The sequence below is a fragment of the Prionailurus viverrinus genome, chromosome D1 (assembly GCF_022837055.1).
Source record: "Prionailurus viverrinus isolate Anna chromosome D1, UM_Priviv_1.0, whole genome shotgun sequence".
Classification (NCBI taxonomy): Eukaryota; Metazoa; Chordata; class Mammalia; order Carnivora; family Felidae; genus Prionailurus; species Prionailurus viverrinus.
Window position 1 is genome coordinate 62,432,393 of NC_062570.1, and position 16,847 is coordinate 62,449,239.

At 42.7% G+C, this 16,847-nt stretch overlaps 1 protein-coding gene across 3 annotated transcripts; it reads left to right on the plus strand.

Moving 5' to 3' along the window:
• Positions 1 to 1,030: 1,030 nt before the first annotated feature.
• Positions 1,031 to 16,847, plus strand: LOC125176111 (tripartite motif-containing protein 5-like). 3 transcript variants are annotated; one of them, XM_047877009.1, is made up of 7 exons: positions 1,031 to 1,843; positions 7,491 to 7,963; positions 8,632 to 8,727; positions 9,367 to 9,597; positions 13,811 to 13,833; positions 14,881 to 14,984; positions 15,567 to 16,847. In XM_047877009.1, the coding sequence occupies exons 2-7, from the start codon at positions 7,541 to 7,543 to the stop codon at positions 15,584 to 15,586; spliced, it is 897 nt and encodes a 298-aa protein (XP_047732965.1). In that variant the 5' UTR covers positions 1,031 to 1,843; positions 7,491 to 7,540; the 3' UTR covers positions 15,587 to 16,847. The 3 variants fall into 3 exon arrangements, with proteins under 3 accessions (XP_047732965.1, XP_047732967.1, XP_047732964.1); XM_047877008.1 differs by lacking the exon at positions 1,031 to 1,843 and adding an exon at positions 2,204 to 2,462; XM_047877011.1 differs by lacking the exons at positions 1,031 to 1,843; positions 14,881 to 14,984 and adding an exon at positions 2,200 to 2,462.

A 16,847-nucleotide genomic window follows, 5' to 3' on the forward strand; every position in this document is an offset into this window, starting at 1 on the left:
CACAGAATCCGAAGCGGGCTCCAGGCTCCGAGCTGTCAGCACAGAGCCCAATGCCTGGCTCAAACCCATGAACCTTGAAATCAGCACTCACCTGACTGATCCACCCAGGCGCCCTGCATATTCATTTTCTAACTCAAGGTATAGTGGCTGAGTCCTCACCTCCAGGAGTAACCTTGTTTCAGCAAGGACTGCCAGAGAGAAATTCAAGCAAAGGAAGCCCTAGATAAAGAACTTATGGCATCTCTGTGGGCCATGGCCCAGGACTCTGGACCAGTGTCCCCGGGTCTGGGAACCTTAATGGTATGACAGTCAGTCCCTCTACAGCTCCTTTGGTGTTTTCTAGTCCTACAAGTTTTCCAAATTCAAACTCCGAGATCTCCAGCAGCTCACACACACAAAATTACTAACTTTGCTCATCCTTCTCCTTGGGTCATTGCTGCCACCCAGAAACTGAGCTCACCTGGGAGATCAGCCAGAGCACATAGGAAGGATTTCCATAAGGGGCATCTTGACGACTGAATAAAACAAAATGAGATGCTTGTTTGGTGTTAAATAATATGAAAGGACATCAGAAGAAGGGGCATGTTAACAATATCCTAAGACCCATGAGAAAAGAGAGTAGGAAAGCTTCTTTATTTTAACTACCTTTCCTCCTGTGAATGACAGCTACATTCCAGACTGACTCATTCAGACTGCAGATCCCATCAAAACTCCTTTTTTATTTTATTTTATTTTATTTTATTTTATTTTTTTTACAGTGACTTCCTCTTATCTGAGCAGGTCTTTTGGGATTAAAGTTGACTTTTTAAACATTATCAGGGGCACCTGATGGCTCAGTCAGCTAAGCGTCTGACTTCAGCTCAGGTCATGATCTCATTGTTCCTGGGTTCGAGCCTTCTGTCTGCCTCTGCCTCTGTGCTGACAGTTCAGAGCCTGGAGCCTGCTTCAGATTCTGTATCTCCCTCTCTCTCTGCCCCTCCTCCGCTTGCACTCTGTCTCTCTCTCCTTTAAAAATAAACAAAAAAAAATGTTAAACATTATCACCCTTACAACACCCTCCTTGTACAGTTGGCTCTCCTACATCACTGTTTGGCATGCATTCTTTGAAACTGCACAGCTCCCCTGTTTTGTTATCATTGTCATTATCACACTTCACCAATGCCACTTGACATAGAATTTTAGAATTGTTAGGGTTCTCCAGAGAAACAGAACCAATATGAAGGAGATTTATCATGAGGAATCGGCTCACATGATTATTTGGGGCTGAGAAGTTCCAGGATCTGGTGGCTGCGAAGTGGAGACCTAGGAAAGCTGGTGGCGTAATTCAGTCCGAGACCAAAGGCTTGAGAACTGGGGTGGGTAATGGTGTAAATTCCAGTCCAAGGACTGGAGAGGACCTGTATCCCGGCTCAAGCAGGCAGGCAGGAAATAAAAGGGATGAATCCCTTTTTCTTCTCAGGCCCCGCAACAAATTCAATGATGCCCAACAACACTGGTGAAGACAACCTGAGTGGACAGATTTGAATGATAATCTCATCTAGAAACAACCACTTCCCAGACAGACCCAGAAATGTTTAATCTGGGCACCTCGGGGCCAGTCGAGTTGACACATGACATTAACCTTCACGATTATTTTCCTGCTTCGTTTTTATTATGCTAGGATTTTAGAGATTATATGCTGAAAAGTATAAGATGCGTTGCCCAACGTGACACTTGAAACAGCTCCATCTTCCCAGCCTCCGTAGAAAAAGCGTCATTTTTGGCCGTCTTGAATCCAAAATCTGAAGGTCAGCTTCGCTGTGCTACCACTCTGTGACAGCCCCTGACTGACCACCTGAGTGAGGTAACGCCAGATTTGCACAGTCCTGCCCTCTCACACGCCGATGAGGACACACACCGGTCAGATTCACAGACCCCAGCGGGGGGATGCGGAACTGTAGACAGCCTGCCCATGTGGCCGCCCCAGGCCAGCCTCAAGTGCGGGGCCTCCTTGTGGAAAAGGAGGAATTTTATTCCCTCCCCATGACAGCTCATTTGTAGCGGAAAAAGGCAAGGCGGGTGTGTGCGAAGTTACACTGCTCGGGTAAGCCTCCTTCTCCAAAGGCCGCCTTAACCCTGGTAAAGCACGGGAGCAGCAGGAGCGCAATCCCGGGCCCATCCGGCCGGCCGCGGCTCGGAAACCTGGTCATTTTCCTGGGGGGCGGTGGGGGGGGGGTCCTATGCGGAGGCCTCCCATTGGTCGGTGGCCTCTCCTCCTGTCCTGCCTTCCCCCAAGAATTCAACTTCCGTTTTCACTTTGCTCCTCCGGGTCTCAGCGGAGATTAGCGCCTGGTTTGGGGACAGGATCCTGACCACGTCTGCCTCTACTCTTTTTCGGGGAGGCACGACTTCTCCCCTGGTGTCGGAAGCTGTGTGCAGTAGTTTGCGGAGGGCAGCGGTGGGGAGACGAACCGAATTTTGGGGTGAGTCTAACGTGGGGTCTCGCAGCTGCTGTGAAGGGCGGGGCAACGCCCAGCTTGCAGCCTTCCTGCTGAGAGTGCCGAGTAGGGGTGCAAGTCGGGGGAGGGGGTGTGGGGGGCGGGGAGGGTGGGGAAGGCCGGCTGGAGGAGGCGCAGTCCTCAAAGAAGGGAGCTGTGAAGACTGGAATGGAAGGGCTTTTTGTTCTTTCTTGGAAGGAACCTTCATTTCTCCCAGCAAAGTCTACCCTGGAGATTCTCCTTCCCATTCTGCAAGTGTGAATTGCACCTTGCTGAGGACAAGCCAGAATCCTCCATTTTTCAGAGGTAGAAAGTTCCTGCTCTCCATAGCAAGACCGAAGGCAGAAGGATCTTTGAATCCTAACGTTTGAATGCCTATCGCCTAACAATAAAGTATTTCTGCATGACTCTAGATAAATTTTCACTACCTTGGCCTGTCTGTGCCTAGGAGCTTGGTGGGGTGATAACCGGCAGGACCTGCAGCCTTCATCTGTGAACTCGTCTAGAAGGTCCTTGAGAATGACCAACCTTACTCATCCTTCTCCCAGGCCATATCTGCCTCGGAAACAGGTTGCCGGAGAGATCAGGAGTGAGGGGAGCATTCTCCAGACGCGGGGTCTTTTCTAACTTTTAATAAACAAAATGAGTTTGATTGTTGTTAACGATGTAAAAAGATGTGGGAAGAAGTATGTTACAGAATCCTGAGAGCCAGGAGGGAAGGCAGTTTACAGCAGGGGAGCCTCTGTTTACTCCACCCCCTTCCCATAGGAGGTACAGCTGCATCCCCCTTACAGCGGGATGGGGGACACCCGTCACGTCAGATCTCTTCTCCCACCCTGCCTGACTTTACTTCATCTGACAAACGTCACTTTATCAAAGCTGATTTTGGAGGTTATTACCTCTGCTACATATTCCTTGTGCCCCTCTCAGCCACTGGTCAGTGACTGGCACCTGACTTCTGAACTCAAATAGTATACCTCTTGTCATGCCAATGATCACAGGGTTTTAGAATCGATTTGTTTACTTTTCTGCTTCCTTTTTCATTTTGCTAGTTTTATAAGGAGTTCATATTAAATAGTATTAGATGACTACCTGGCAAATGAAACAGCACAATTTTCTTTTCCCATTCTACTTAGGCAAAGTGACTCTTTCCCATATATGTCCATAACTCGTGGCTTCATCATACTTAGAGAAACAGTTTGGTTTAGTCACAAAAGAATCAAATTTTGTGTGTATCTTTACTGTTTGGACTTTTACATAGTTAATTGTCTTTTTATGTCCTTTTGCTTGTCCTTAGCTCTCGCCTCTGGAACATGTCGAGTTTGCATTCTCACGAGCTCAGATGTATGGAGAAGACCCATGAGTAGGGTCCTGACACCTGTGGCAGCCAGCTGACCTGGGAGTTCTGTCAGGCAGATACCACTCATGTTCCCGTATCTATCTCCCAGATTGCCACAGAGCCCTTGGGTCACGGCTTAAGTAGCAGTGAGCTCCTCCCTCATGTATGGCAACTCCAGCCCCTTTGCCCATTCCTCCTCCTGTGTCAGTGGTGACAGCAGCTGCTTTGTCATTAGCTCTTTATAGCCCTAGTGTGAAAATAAACCCCACAGCCCTACAGCAGGATGCATTCGCTGTTGCTCCCTCCCGTAGAAGGCTCTTGACGCTTCTCTGCACTGGTTGTATCTTGAATGGGATGAGAAATAATTGGAGGCCTCACTCCATGTTCATAACATAGTTTGGCTAGATATTATCATGTAATAGGGGTAGATTTTATTGTGTAATAGGTACACATAATATAATATCTACCTCTGATAAGATACCTACCTCTGATCTTCCTGTTTGTCAGAGCCTCATCTGACCCATGGTCTCTCCAGCTGGGGGCTTACTTCATATGGTCTTTGAACTATTTTCAGTATCTTTACCATTAGCTGGATTATATTTGCAGTGCATGGCTGCCTTATTCTCATCAGGTTTCCTTTATGCATGATGAACGTGGCATGAGTGGACAGTTTTAGTAGATTTAAATTGATCTCCATGCTGCCTTCATAGCTTTCCCTTCCCTTGTGTGGAGCAAAGGGAAACCTTATCGGTTGTCTCATACTGGAGATCGTTCTTTACCATCAAACCTTGGCAGCCATCAAAACCTTAATCATTACTGAGATCTTTCCTTTCTCTGTTTTTTGCCACATACCCCTGTTTGCCTGGAGCTCCTGACAGAACCCCTGAATCTAGACTGTGGCCACAGGGCCATCAGAGAATGAGTGTCATTGTGCTACCACTGTGTGACACCCACCAGCTGCAGTTGTGGTGACTGACCACTGGTGGTAGTTTCCACTTTGGGTCACCATTTCCATCCATGCAACCTGACAAGACGCAAACCTCCAGGTTCATTTAGCTTATCTGGGGGCTAGAGGACAGGAGACACAGCATGCTGGCATGGCTGCTTCAGGTGAGCCATCAGTGATGGCCCTTACAGTGATACAGGAGGTATTTTAGTCCTGGTATCTCAGCTTCTTAAGAAACCAGACTAGGTAGATGTGGGTGAACCTGCCATCCATAAGCCTAGCGCTACAAAGGGCTGATTACCTGGTGAAATCCCATGAGTACAGCTTCCAGGGGCCTAAACAAGACCTATTTGGCCCTAAGAGTCACAATCTGCTTGTGAAAAGCGAGTCTTTGCTTACCAGCCGGCATTTAAGGTCTGTATCAAGTCTTCCTAGTCCCAATGCACTTTACACATCAAGCCATTTTTGCTGTTAATATTGTGGCCTTGCAAGACAGCTGACCTTCCACTTCATTGTAACCTGGTAGGTTTCCCAGAAAAACGAACAAGAAACTACCCGCCAGAAGAGTAAACCAGTGTTACCTTTACCAGAAGAAAGATCCCAAGCCTGATGTTAACCCCTTGTTCCCAACTCCCAACCCTATCCTTTTACCTCATCTTATCTCTCACTCTTATCTGCTGCCCTCCGTTTCCTTCATCAACTTGTCCCTTGAGCTATCATCCTCCTTCTCCGAGTTGCTGTGTGGGCATCCCACCTGACCTTCCCAGTTCCACACTGGATCCACCTAATCTATCACACAGCCTGAGTGCAGAGCTAAATATGCTCCTACTCATCTCTGATGAGAAAACCTTGATAATGTCTCCCTGCTCTTGGAAGAGATTCCCTAAACGTTGTGTAATTTGGGGAGTGTTCTGTTTGATGGCCACTGAAGGCTCATGTGATGTCAAAGGCCCAGCAATTTTCTGCACCCCAGCCACACTGACCTTTTAAAACTCATACAAGGTGACATGTTTTCTGTGACCAGATCACTTCCTCTACCCAGTACATTGTGTCCCCTGTCTCATCCCATCTTTCCTTCATTTTCTTCAGCTTTCAATTCAACCCTTCTGTTTTCAAGTTGGAATTCTTGGATAACCCTTTATTTACCCCATTGTTTGTTTTCCCAACAGTATGTGCATCTCTCTAGTAGTGTTTTCCATATCTTCTTGCACACGCTGTGTATGTGTGTGTGTGTGTGTGTGTGTGTGTGTGTGTATGTGTGTGTGGTCTATTACTTAATTTATGAATGCCAAGTCCATAGTGGTTTAAACCCTCTGTTTTTAAAAATTTTAGTTCCAATATGGTTCACGTATAGTGTTATATTAGTTTCAGGTGTACAATATAGTGATTCAGCGCTTCATATGACACATTATGCTCATCACAGCAAGTGCCCTCCTTAATCTTCCTTGCCTATTTAACCCATCCCCCACTCACATCCCCTCTGGTAACCATCAGTTTGTTCTCTATAGTTAAGAGTCTGTTTCTTGATTTCTCTCTCTCTCTCTCTCTCAGTCTTTCTCTCTCTCTCTTTCTCTCTCCCCCCCCCCCCCTTGCTCGTTTGGGTTTAAACCCTCTGTTTAGACTTGTTTTGGTGTTTATGGGTATTAGTCAAGTTGCTGGCATTTAATTCATCATTAATGATAATTAATTGAATAAACTTGCCCAATATTTTGAGACTTCTTTGTCAAGACTAACATTTCATCTGTGTTTCTATTTTTTTTTTTCAGGTATTTGACTTATATGATCCTATGAGTATATACCATCTCCCCTACTGTCCCCCTACATACACACCTTTAGGTTCCTGTTAATGTCCCTGGTTTATTTCCTGGCCACGCTGAAATCTCACTGGTTATAAACACTGGACTTCCCAGAACCTCTCAGCTGGTCTGGATCTCTTCATCCCCACACCTTCCATTGTTCTGGGTGTTAATTGGGTCCTTTTGTTTGCCTTTGATTAGCTCATTGGGATAGGGGACAGACCTCTGTAGGAGGGCTTTGAATACGTTAAGTTGATCCCAACTCTGTATTGGAGATAAATGACCTTTGTAAGTCACTTACCACCTCTGTTCACACGTCTGATGAAGGGTTTGCTTTTACCGTGTACACAAACATACTGTCATATATTATGCCATGATAAGAGAAATCATTGCAAACTTCTCGTAAGTGATGTCAATGGTTACACTGTAAGTTAGAGCAGGACTTTTTGATAAGAGAACTTGTTGAGAGTTTACTGAAGTGTAAGAGTGAGTCATACCGATGTCAGGGGCAGTATCCATGCTGAGTGAAAGACAGGTATAAAAACCCAAAGGCATATGTGGATGGGTGCTTTTTACAGTGGGGCTGTGTTTTGGAAATGGCAAAGAAAAAGCAAGAGAGATGGTAGGTCACACAAGGGTCTTGGTAGAGGAGGCCTCAGGTCATCTTTTTGTTTAGTAAAATAAAAGGAAAATAATAGTCGTCGCAGATAAAGATGGGATTTGTCCTGTCACATGAACCAGGAGTAATGCACTTGAAATTATTAAGAAAAGTCCTGTTTACCAGGTCCCCATGCTCCTTTCTTGTTTCTCCACCTTTTCTTTCTTGTCCTTCGATATTATGATTTTGGCCTGTCCTCGATTTCTGCGCAATTAGTGTAATTTTATTCCTACCTTTCTTATTCTGCCCCCTTTTAACCTTCCCTATCATGCAGGGATCTGTGAGCAAGAAGAGCCACAGAAGTCAGGACAGGGAGCAGCTGCTATGGCTTCTGAACTCCTGAAATGCTTACAGGAGGAAGTGACCTGCCCCATCTGCCTGGACATCCTGACACAGCCCCTGAGCCTAGACTGTGGCCACAGCTTCTGCCAGGCCTGCATCACTGCAAAGACCAAGGAGTCCACGACAAACCAAGGAGGGGAGAGCAGATGCCCTGTGTGCCGAATCAGGTACTGTACTGGGGAGCTGCGGCCTAACTGGCATGTGGCCAACATAGTGGAGAGGCTCAGAGAGGTCAAGGTGAGCCCCGAGGAGGGGCAGAAGATAAATCTCTGTGAGCGCCATGAAGAGAAACTCCTGCTTTTCTGTAAGACGGATGGGAAGATCATTTGTTGGCTTTGCGAACGGTCTCAGGAGCACCGCGGTCACCACACGGTCCTCGTGGAGGAAATTGCCCAGGACTACCAGGTAAGAGACCAGGATGGAGGAAACACAGGGCAGAAAACGATACTTGATGAAAACGATACTTGATGAGCAATCTCCACTTTGTATTCAACTTGCATTCCCTTGTCACCATAGACCCGAAGGCTGTGCCCAAGCCTGTGATTTTGTCTTTCTATTCTCACCTTCTAAGACCTGAAAGACAGTTTTTTTGTTTGTTTGTTTGTTTGTTTGTTTGTTTTTGTTTTTTGCCTAAAGAACATTTTTGGCCATTCCATTCAATTACAACTTTTTGTAACCCTACCACACAGGTTTAAGTGGATACTTTTGTACCTTGTGCTAGATGGGTGGAGATTCCGTGCCCAAGAGAGGCTCTCATCACTCCGTTGAACAGTAGGGTAGATTGAGATGTAATTTCTTTCCTGGCTGCAGGATTCAGCTTGTTCTTCTGGTACAAAGAGAATCAGTCACTCTCTTTTGACAAGGGGATGGTGATGTCTATCACCTGAGTCTTAAAGAACACATTCACCACCACCTCAAGTTTTCTTCCAAGTCATGGATTCTAATTGCTATTTTCACCGGTTCTGTAAACTCTTGTCTCTTTGGAGATCAGCCTGATTTTTCCCCTCATTTATACCCTATGCTAATGCTGAGGAATCTCATAGCTTGACTATGGTGTGATTCCTGTCTCATAGAAGAAGCTCCAGGAAGCTCTATGGAAGCTGAGGGAAGACCAGCAGGAAGCTAGGATGTTGGAAGCTGGTATCGGAGAAGAGAGAACTTCCTGGAAGGTAGGAGATGTTTCCTGAGGGAGTTTGACAAAAATCTAGACAGGACCTTGGGCCTTACTAACAAAGAGCCTCCTTCCTTTTTGTTCCCTGATAGTTTCTATGTCCAAAAGTCATTTGATTGGTCCTCTTCTTTATCCTTTCTCTGATAAGGGTTGGGGCTGAGAAGTGAACCTATTATAAATGAACACAGATGTTTAGAAGCAGGTATTCACATAGAAGATGGCTAGTGAATTCTGTGCTACATTCCTGTTGTGATTTTGAGTCTTTGATCTTTCTAGGGGAAGACATTTAGCAATGACTCATGGTTCTGTCAGCACCGTTCAGTTTTCAGCCAAGGGTGAAGGGGTGGGGGTCAAGAATAATATGAGGAGACTTGGTTGTCCTGGACAGCTGTGTGAAAGCTAAGCCATACCCGGGGATCCCATTGGGGCTCAGGGTTAGCCTCAATAATGCAAACTTGAGGCCATTATTTTGGAATGTGATGGAGAAAAGATGATAGGAAAAGTCAGCTTTCCCAAGAATTGCTCCCTGGCTTCTATTTCATTTCCCTGTGAGAACTTTCCAAAGAAAGGAGTTCTTTCTGGTTCCTAGTCTCCGCCTGATAGCCCAGGTACCTCTCTCTCTTTCTCATTCCTGAAGAAACAAATGCAAACTGAGAGACAAAGTATCCAGGCACAGTTTAAAAAACTGAAGGACATCCTGGAGTATGAGGAGCTGAGGGAGCTGCAGAATTTGGAAAACGAGGAGAAAGCTGTTCTAGGCAGGCTGGCTGAAGCTGGGGATGAACTGGCCCAGCACAGCCAGCTGTTGACCGACCTCATCTCGGATCTGGAACATCGGCTGCAGGGGTCAACGATGGACATGCTGCAGGTAAGACTCGGGAAGAAGCGCCAGCACCTGAGATTTGAGAAAAATGAAGACCAAGTTTCCTTCTCTCCCGTGTTGCTTTGCTCTTCCTGGTGGTGACTCTAAGGTTCCTTTGGCCCTGCAGAGTACCCCTTTCCTGCATCTCTGTCAGAGCTTATAGGAATAAATAGCAAGGAACAATTGCATATTTATTTATCAAGTGCAGTGCAGAAATCTCACTGTGGAGAGAATTTGCTTTGTATCCAGGGATAGTCTATGGGCCTCTGTTATCTGTGATCTAGTGCTAAGGACTTATCTGGTACCTCTTCCCGATTCAGCTTGGTCACAGACAAATGAACTTCACATCCTGAGACTTGTTCTTCCCTCATAGAATGAACTAAGATTTTTCTTCTCCCTCCTTTTCTAGTTTCTGAAAAACAAACAAACAAAAAGTAGGTGGTGAAGGACTAGTATTATTTATTCTTAAAACATTCAATAGAATTCACCCAGTGAAGCCATCTCATTCTGGGCTTTTCTTTTGTAAAAGACTTAAAATAATATTTAAAAATATGTATTAGGTTTATTTACATTTTGTTGAAGTTCTTAAGTCAGCTTTTGTAATATATGTCTTTGTAGGGATCATTCCACTCTAAGTTGCCTGATATATAGACATAAAGGTGGTCATAATAATCACTTATAATACCTCTAGCTTTTCCAACACTCACAGTAATGTCCCCTCTTTGATTCCTGATTTTGGTGGTGTGCTTTTTTCTTTTTCTTTCTTTCTTCTTCTTCTTCTTTTTTTTTTTTTTTTGGTCAGTTTAGTTGTCTTTGGTCAATTTGTCTTTGTTGATTTTCTTCAAGAATCAACTATTATTTCATTGACTTTAGGTTTTTTTTTAACCTTTCTGTGTCATTTGTGTCTGCTTTTATCTTTATTGTTTCCTTTGTGTATGTATGTGTATGCACGCATGAATGCGAGTATGTGTGTGTTGGGTTTAGTTTGCCATCCTTTTTCTAGTTTCTTAAAGTAGAAACATTCATTACTTATTTGAGACCATCTTTTCTGATAATAGTATTTAATGATATAAATGCATTGCATTTATTTCGTTTAGCATAATACTCTCTAGTTCCATCCATGTTGTTGCAAATGACAAGATTACATTTTTTTTATGGCTGAGTAATATCCCGTTATATATAGATATCACATCTTTATCCATTCATCAGTCAGTGGACACTTATGCTGTTACAATAATTTGGCTATTGTAGATAATGCAGCTCTAATGCTACATTAGGGTGCATGTATCCCTTCAAATTTGTATTTTTGTATTCTTTGGGTAAATCCCTAGAAAGTGTGCGTTTAATTTAATAATACTTGATTTCTCACTTTTTCTTCTGCCGCAGATTTCAAATTTAATTTCTTTGCAGTCAGAAAACACATATTTTATTATTTCAGTATTTGAATGTATTGATACTTGTCTCACGGACTAAAATAGTGTATGTCCACAAACTTTTTCTATATGAATTTGAGAAGAACGTATATTCTGCGTTTGTTAGATATAATAGTCTATAGATGTCAGTTAGGTCAAGTTGGTTGATAGTATTATCCACGTCTTCTGTATCTGCAGATTTTCATACAAGTTATTCTGTCAGTTATTGAGAGTGAGCTATTGAAATCTACAACTACTAAATTGTCTATTTTTGTTTAATCCTTTCAATTTTGCTTTGTGTATTTTGAAGCTCTGCTGTTAGGTACACATACGTTTATAATTGTTATATCCTTTCTTGACATACTGAACCTTTTATCATTCTGAAACTTCCCTCTCATTCTCTCATAATATTTATTGTCTTAAAGTCTATTTGGTCTAGTATTAATATAAATACTTGAGCTATCTTGTGATTACTGCTTGCATGGTATATATTTTTCTATCTTTTTACTGTATTTGTGTCTTTGGATCCAAAATATGGATCATGACCTGAGCCAAAGTTGGATGCTCAACCAACTGAGCCACCAAGCACTCGTATAATCATTGCCTTTTAATTGGGATGTTAAAACAATAACATTTAATGCAATTTTTGGTGTTGTTGTATTTAAATTTATCATATTGCTATTTTCTCTCCATATGTTGCCTGTAGTTTTCATTGTTCTGTTTTCCCTTGACTAGCTTTGTTTGAGTTAAACAAATATTTTAAGTTTAATTTTAAATTTTCCTATTTCTGTGGGGGTTTTGTTTTGTTTTGTTTTGTTTCAGTGTTAGTTTTTTTTCCCCATAGTGGTTATTCGAGTGATTACAGCATGCCTCTTACCCTATCATCATCTACCTCAGATTAATACTAATTTTAATACCAATTTTAATTATTGGATAAATGATTAAAAAAAATTTTTTAACATTTATTTATTTTTGAGACGTAGAGAGACAGAGCACGAACATGGGAGGGGCAGAGAGAGGGAGGCACAGAATCTGAAGCAGGCTCCAGGCTCTGAGCTGTCAGCACAGATCCCAACGCGGGGCTTGAACCCACAAACCACAAGATCATGACCTGAGCCAAAGTCAGACGCTTAACCGACTGAGCCACCCAGGCGCCCCTACAGTGATACTTTTAATATGGGCACCTGATCCAATGCAGGGCAGTGCCATGCAGCCATAAGAGGTTTTTTTTTTGTTTTAATTGGGAAGAGAAGTTCTTTTTTCTTCTGGAGTTTATATCAGGAGATTCATGTTTCCTTTATGAACTGAGAATAAAGTCAATTAAGAGGGAATAAGTAGAATTTGGAGAAAGACATAGGGTCTTGATGACAGGGTTTGAGCTTCAAAATTAAGCTTTCATTAAAGTTATAACTGCCCCCAGATCCTTTTCTCTACTTAATCTAGTTTTGATTTTTGTTATATACAACACAAAAGCCCTAATACAGAGAACATTTATTTTTAATGGCCCTTGGAGACCCACCTGTTGGCCTAGTTTTTGGTGACATGAGGGACGTGAAGTCTGAGGTAGACGACATCAAATATACTGGTAGATATTTGTTCAAACAAATGAAGCAATATTTGTGATGATAAAGAAAATCAGATGGCTAAAAACTTTAAGAAAGTGGACTAAACTGAACTCATACTATGTATGAGTTATGTATGTATTATGAGTATGTATTATGTATGTATGTTAACCAAATGGCATTTTAAATAAAAACTTGGGGTGCCTCAGTAGCTCAGTTGGTTAAGTGTCCAGCTCTTGATTTCAGATCGGGTCATGATCTCAGTTTGTGAGATCGAGCCCCATGTCAGGCTCTGCACTGACAGCATGGAGCCTCCTTGGGATTCTCTCTCTCCCTCTCTCTGCCTTTCTCCTGTACTCTCTCTCTCTCCCTCTCTCAAAGACATTTAAAAAATTAAAAATAATTAAATAAAAACTTGAAAAAATTAGACAAAGAATGTGGACTGAATTGCTTGGTGGAGACTGAAGTGCGTTGTAAATATTGTAATGTTTAGGACAGTGATTGAATGGATATTGGCAACCTTATGAACAATGGAGTGTAAGGGAGGAGACGGTTTGGTTGGTGAATGGTAAGTTACATATTAGACATCCTAACCTACTTGTTTCTGTGGCCTGTTTACTACTGAAATCATTAACCTGCGTTTAAGAGACAAAACTGAGTAAAAACATAGGGTTGGAAATTAAGTGGACATGGATGTGTGTTGAACTTAAGGGAGTGGACAAGGTCACTTACAGATAGCGTGTAATGAGAAGAGAGACTTGAAAAATGCCTACCTTCGTATATTGCTCGTATCCTCAGCAAAGGCATGGAAACCTCTTGAGGGATATTATGATTATTTACTCATCTTTGATTCTCCAAAGCCTGTCCTGATGTTTGGCAAATAATAGCAAATCCCTTTACGTTTCTATTGAATAAATGAAAGAGCCATGCATTATTCATATCATCTCATGCACTTGGGGAAAAAATTATGGAACTGTTGTTTTCCTCGTAAATGTGTCTCCACTCCAGATACTAGAAGCTTCATGCTTTACTTCCACAAGGCTCAAAGCTGTTTCTACCTTTTAGGAAATCTGACAACCTCACATGAGTCTTCTGGAATGATTAGCCTGGGTCTTATCTTTACTTATTTGCTCTCACATTGGGACCATCTTTATTCCCACCGTAGGGTTGGTGGGGATGTGATGATGCTTTGTAAGTGGGGAGGGCCTGTTACCTCTTGACTCATGTTTTCCCTTTTCTCCCTAGGATGTGAATCACCTCATGGAAAGGTATGTGTGGGGGATCAGAGATGGTGAAAGAGGTTTAAAGGCATTAGAGTTCTGTGGTGATCAGTTAGAATAAAACATTTCTCAGGGCCGGACAATTTGGATGCATAGTTTTATGTGAAATTTCTGTTCACAAATTGTGGTTTGAGTGTTCTGTAACTGTTGAGAATAGACCAGGCTCTGTGGTAGAGAATTTGGGTGGTGGGAAGTCACACAGTTTGGGTCAGTAGCAGTATCAAGGCTAAGGCGTGGCAGACCCTTGTGACATGATAGCTTTTATTCACCTTGCATGCCCATATCTAACTCAGGTTCTCATATTTCTTAGGCGCTTGGCTTATCCTGGGAATGTCATATCTTCTTTATCTGCCAAGCACCCAGAGTTGGAGACAGCTCCCTTATATTTAAATTTCTGCCCTTGGAATGGAGGAGACCTTCTATGCAGCTCTTAGATTTCCAAAAACAGACTCGAATCTCAAGAAATATTTTGGCCCTAGTATACACAAGTGATCCATCTTGATCTCATACATCGGAAGCCAGATTGGAAAGGTGGCATCCTTGTGTCTCAATTTTGCACACCTATGTGACAGCATCGAGTTTTTTCCTAACACAGGAAATTCAGGCCATCGTTAGTTTGGTGCTCAAGTTCCAAGTGTTTGCAAACGTTCCCAGAAAACCTGAAAGCTCAGATGTTATTCTGAGGGCTTTCCTGCTGGGAAGCAGAGTTTAAGTTTTTTTTAAAGGTACCAAAGTTTTGTTTTGTTATATCCATTATTTCATGTAATTTTATACGATTTCTAGGATTTAGAGAGGGAGAGGTTCATGATTTAATTTTGGAAACTGTGCCTCTGAGAGGTCAAGACCTTCCTAAGGTCACACAGAAGGCAATTGAGAGAGGGTAGGTGTGAACACTTTTCCCTGACTCTAAGGTCACAAGTCTCCTGTTCTTTCTCAGGGTATTCAGGGTTCAAGCGCTTCGATGGGGTGAAGATAAAAAGTTGTGTGGAGGGACAAAAAGTCAGAAGTGTGGGGTTCAATTTTTGTCATCCCTAGGAGCAGGGTCTTGAGTCTGAAGAAACCAAAAACTTTTCTCAAGGGACAAAGGAACACATTCCGAGCTCTTGATCTGCAAGAGATAATACAAGCCTTTAAAAAAGGTGAGGAGTGTTAGAGCAAGTGGGTGGCTGTGGGAGTCTTGTGATGGCAGGGGCTAAATGGGGAAAAGGGCACAATTTCTGGGTATGGAGAGAGAAGACAAAGGAGACTGGATGTCCTGTGCTGATGATATGGTCATATTTCATTGGGTGTCTGGTTCATACTCTCCTTCACCAGTTCACTATCTCACCATCATCCCCAGTCTTTCCCTTGATCATCAGGGGAAAGAGATTTCAGGGCTGCCTCCCTTGCTTATGTTGATTGTGGGGTTTTGTTTTGTTTTGTTTTTTGAGAACCGACACATGTTTAGCACTAGCAAGGTAAGGAGATATCAGTATCATCAAACCACCTTGTACTTACCACCTTTCAGAATTTTTCATTCCTAGTAGGTCTTATGTTCCGAGACCCATATTTTCCCCTGTAACACATAACGTACATATTGTGCTTCTTCAGTGTTATACCTCTCCCCAAAGACAGATTTTTCATAGTTCCCACTCCAGTTATTCCCAAGATCAGATCCCTGTCACAGGGTCACAAATAAAGCTACGTCATATCCCTCACCCAACCCTGTACTTTTTTTGCAGCTCACGTGATTCCACACTGACCCCAAAATACGACGTATTTTGGCATTTCTACGGGACGAAGACCAGTGAGATATATGTGCTGGTGGAAATCAAATAATGCATGTAACAGCGATTATGGTGTCCCGGGCTCCCTGGTTATCAGTTCGGGGAAACATTACTGGGGGTTTGATCTTGGGGGGTATATGATAGAACATGCCCAGAATCCAATATGAAATTTCATGTTAGACATACTTAAAATTACCAACATGTTTACTCTGGGTATCAACCTAATATGGCTATTGCGTTAAAGGGTTAAAGGGTTGAATATAATGCTTTTGAGGAGTCCTCCTTCTCTGACCCCTTCGTCTTAATCCTGGCCTTGCCTGTTCCTCCCCATTGTGTTGGAGTTTTCCTAGACTACAAGCCTGGCACCGTCTCCTTTTTCAATGTCACAAACCATAGGTTTCTCATCTATAAATTCTCTTCATGTTCCTTTTCTCAGAAAGCTTTTCTGTATTTCAACCCTGGGAAATATACTGACCCCATGACTCGGGGGGGACTGACTCTAGACTACTAGAGTCAGAGTAGTAGAGTCTAGACTACTAGACTACTAGAGTCTAGTTCTTGTACTCGCCAAGCTCTTGAACCTTCTTACACCCCTACTTATTTCTTTGTAGTTGCACTTGCCTTAAGTACACCTAATGCATTGAGTCTGTCTCACCGTGTGTCCCTTGCTGCCTCCTTTTTCTCTACGTGAACACCTTCATTCATCAGCAGGGTGTACAATTTGCCTTGAATAATGTTTTTCCCAGTATGATGTTTGCATTAGGAAAGAATCTCTGTTCATAATTTTCCATAGTCCCAACGGAAAAAAAAAGGGGCTGATGCCTCATAAAGAAAGATCATTATTGAGGGAACAGCTCTGCCAGATTGTTACAATCCCATTTCCTCTGTCATGACTGAAAAGATGAAGGAAAGCTTTTCAACAATTTTGATGTATTATCAAAGACCTAAGCGTAGGAATTATTCACTAAAGACTGAACCCTTAGTGGTGTGTCAGTGTTCTCATGATGCCTCTTACTCATCAAAGAGTTAGGGAGAAAATGAGAAAATATCATAATAGTAAGAATGGAAGTTTATGTTCAGCATGTCTGAGTTCCTGTCCTCTCTCCACACGTAGCAAATGCAACCTTGAATAACATACATTAATGTTGTGTTTATTTTCTTAAAATAAGCGTGGTGTAAAAACTGCACTGTACTTAGGATCATCGTAAGAAAATAAATGTCATTAAAAATAAAGCA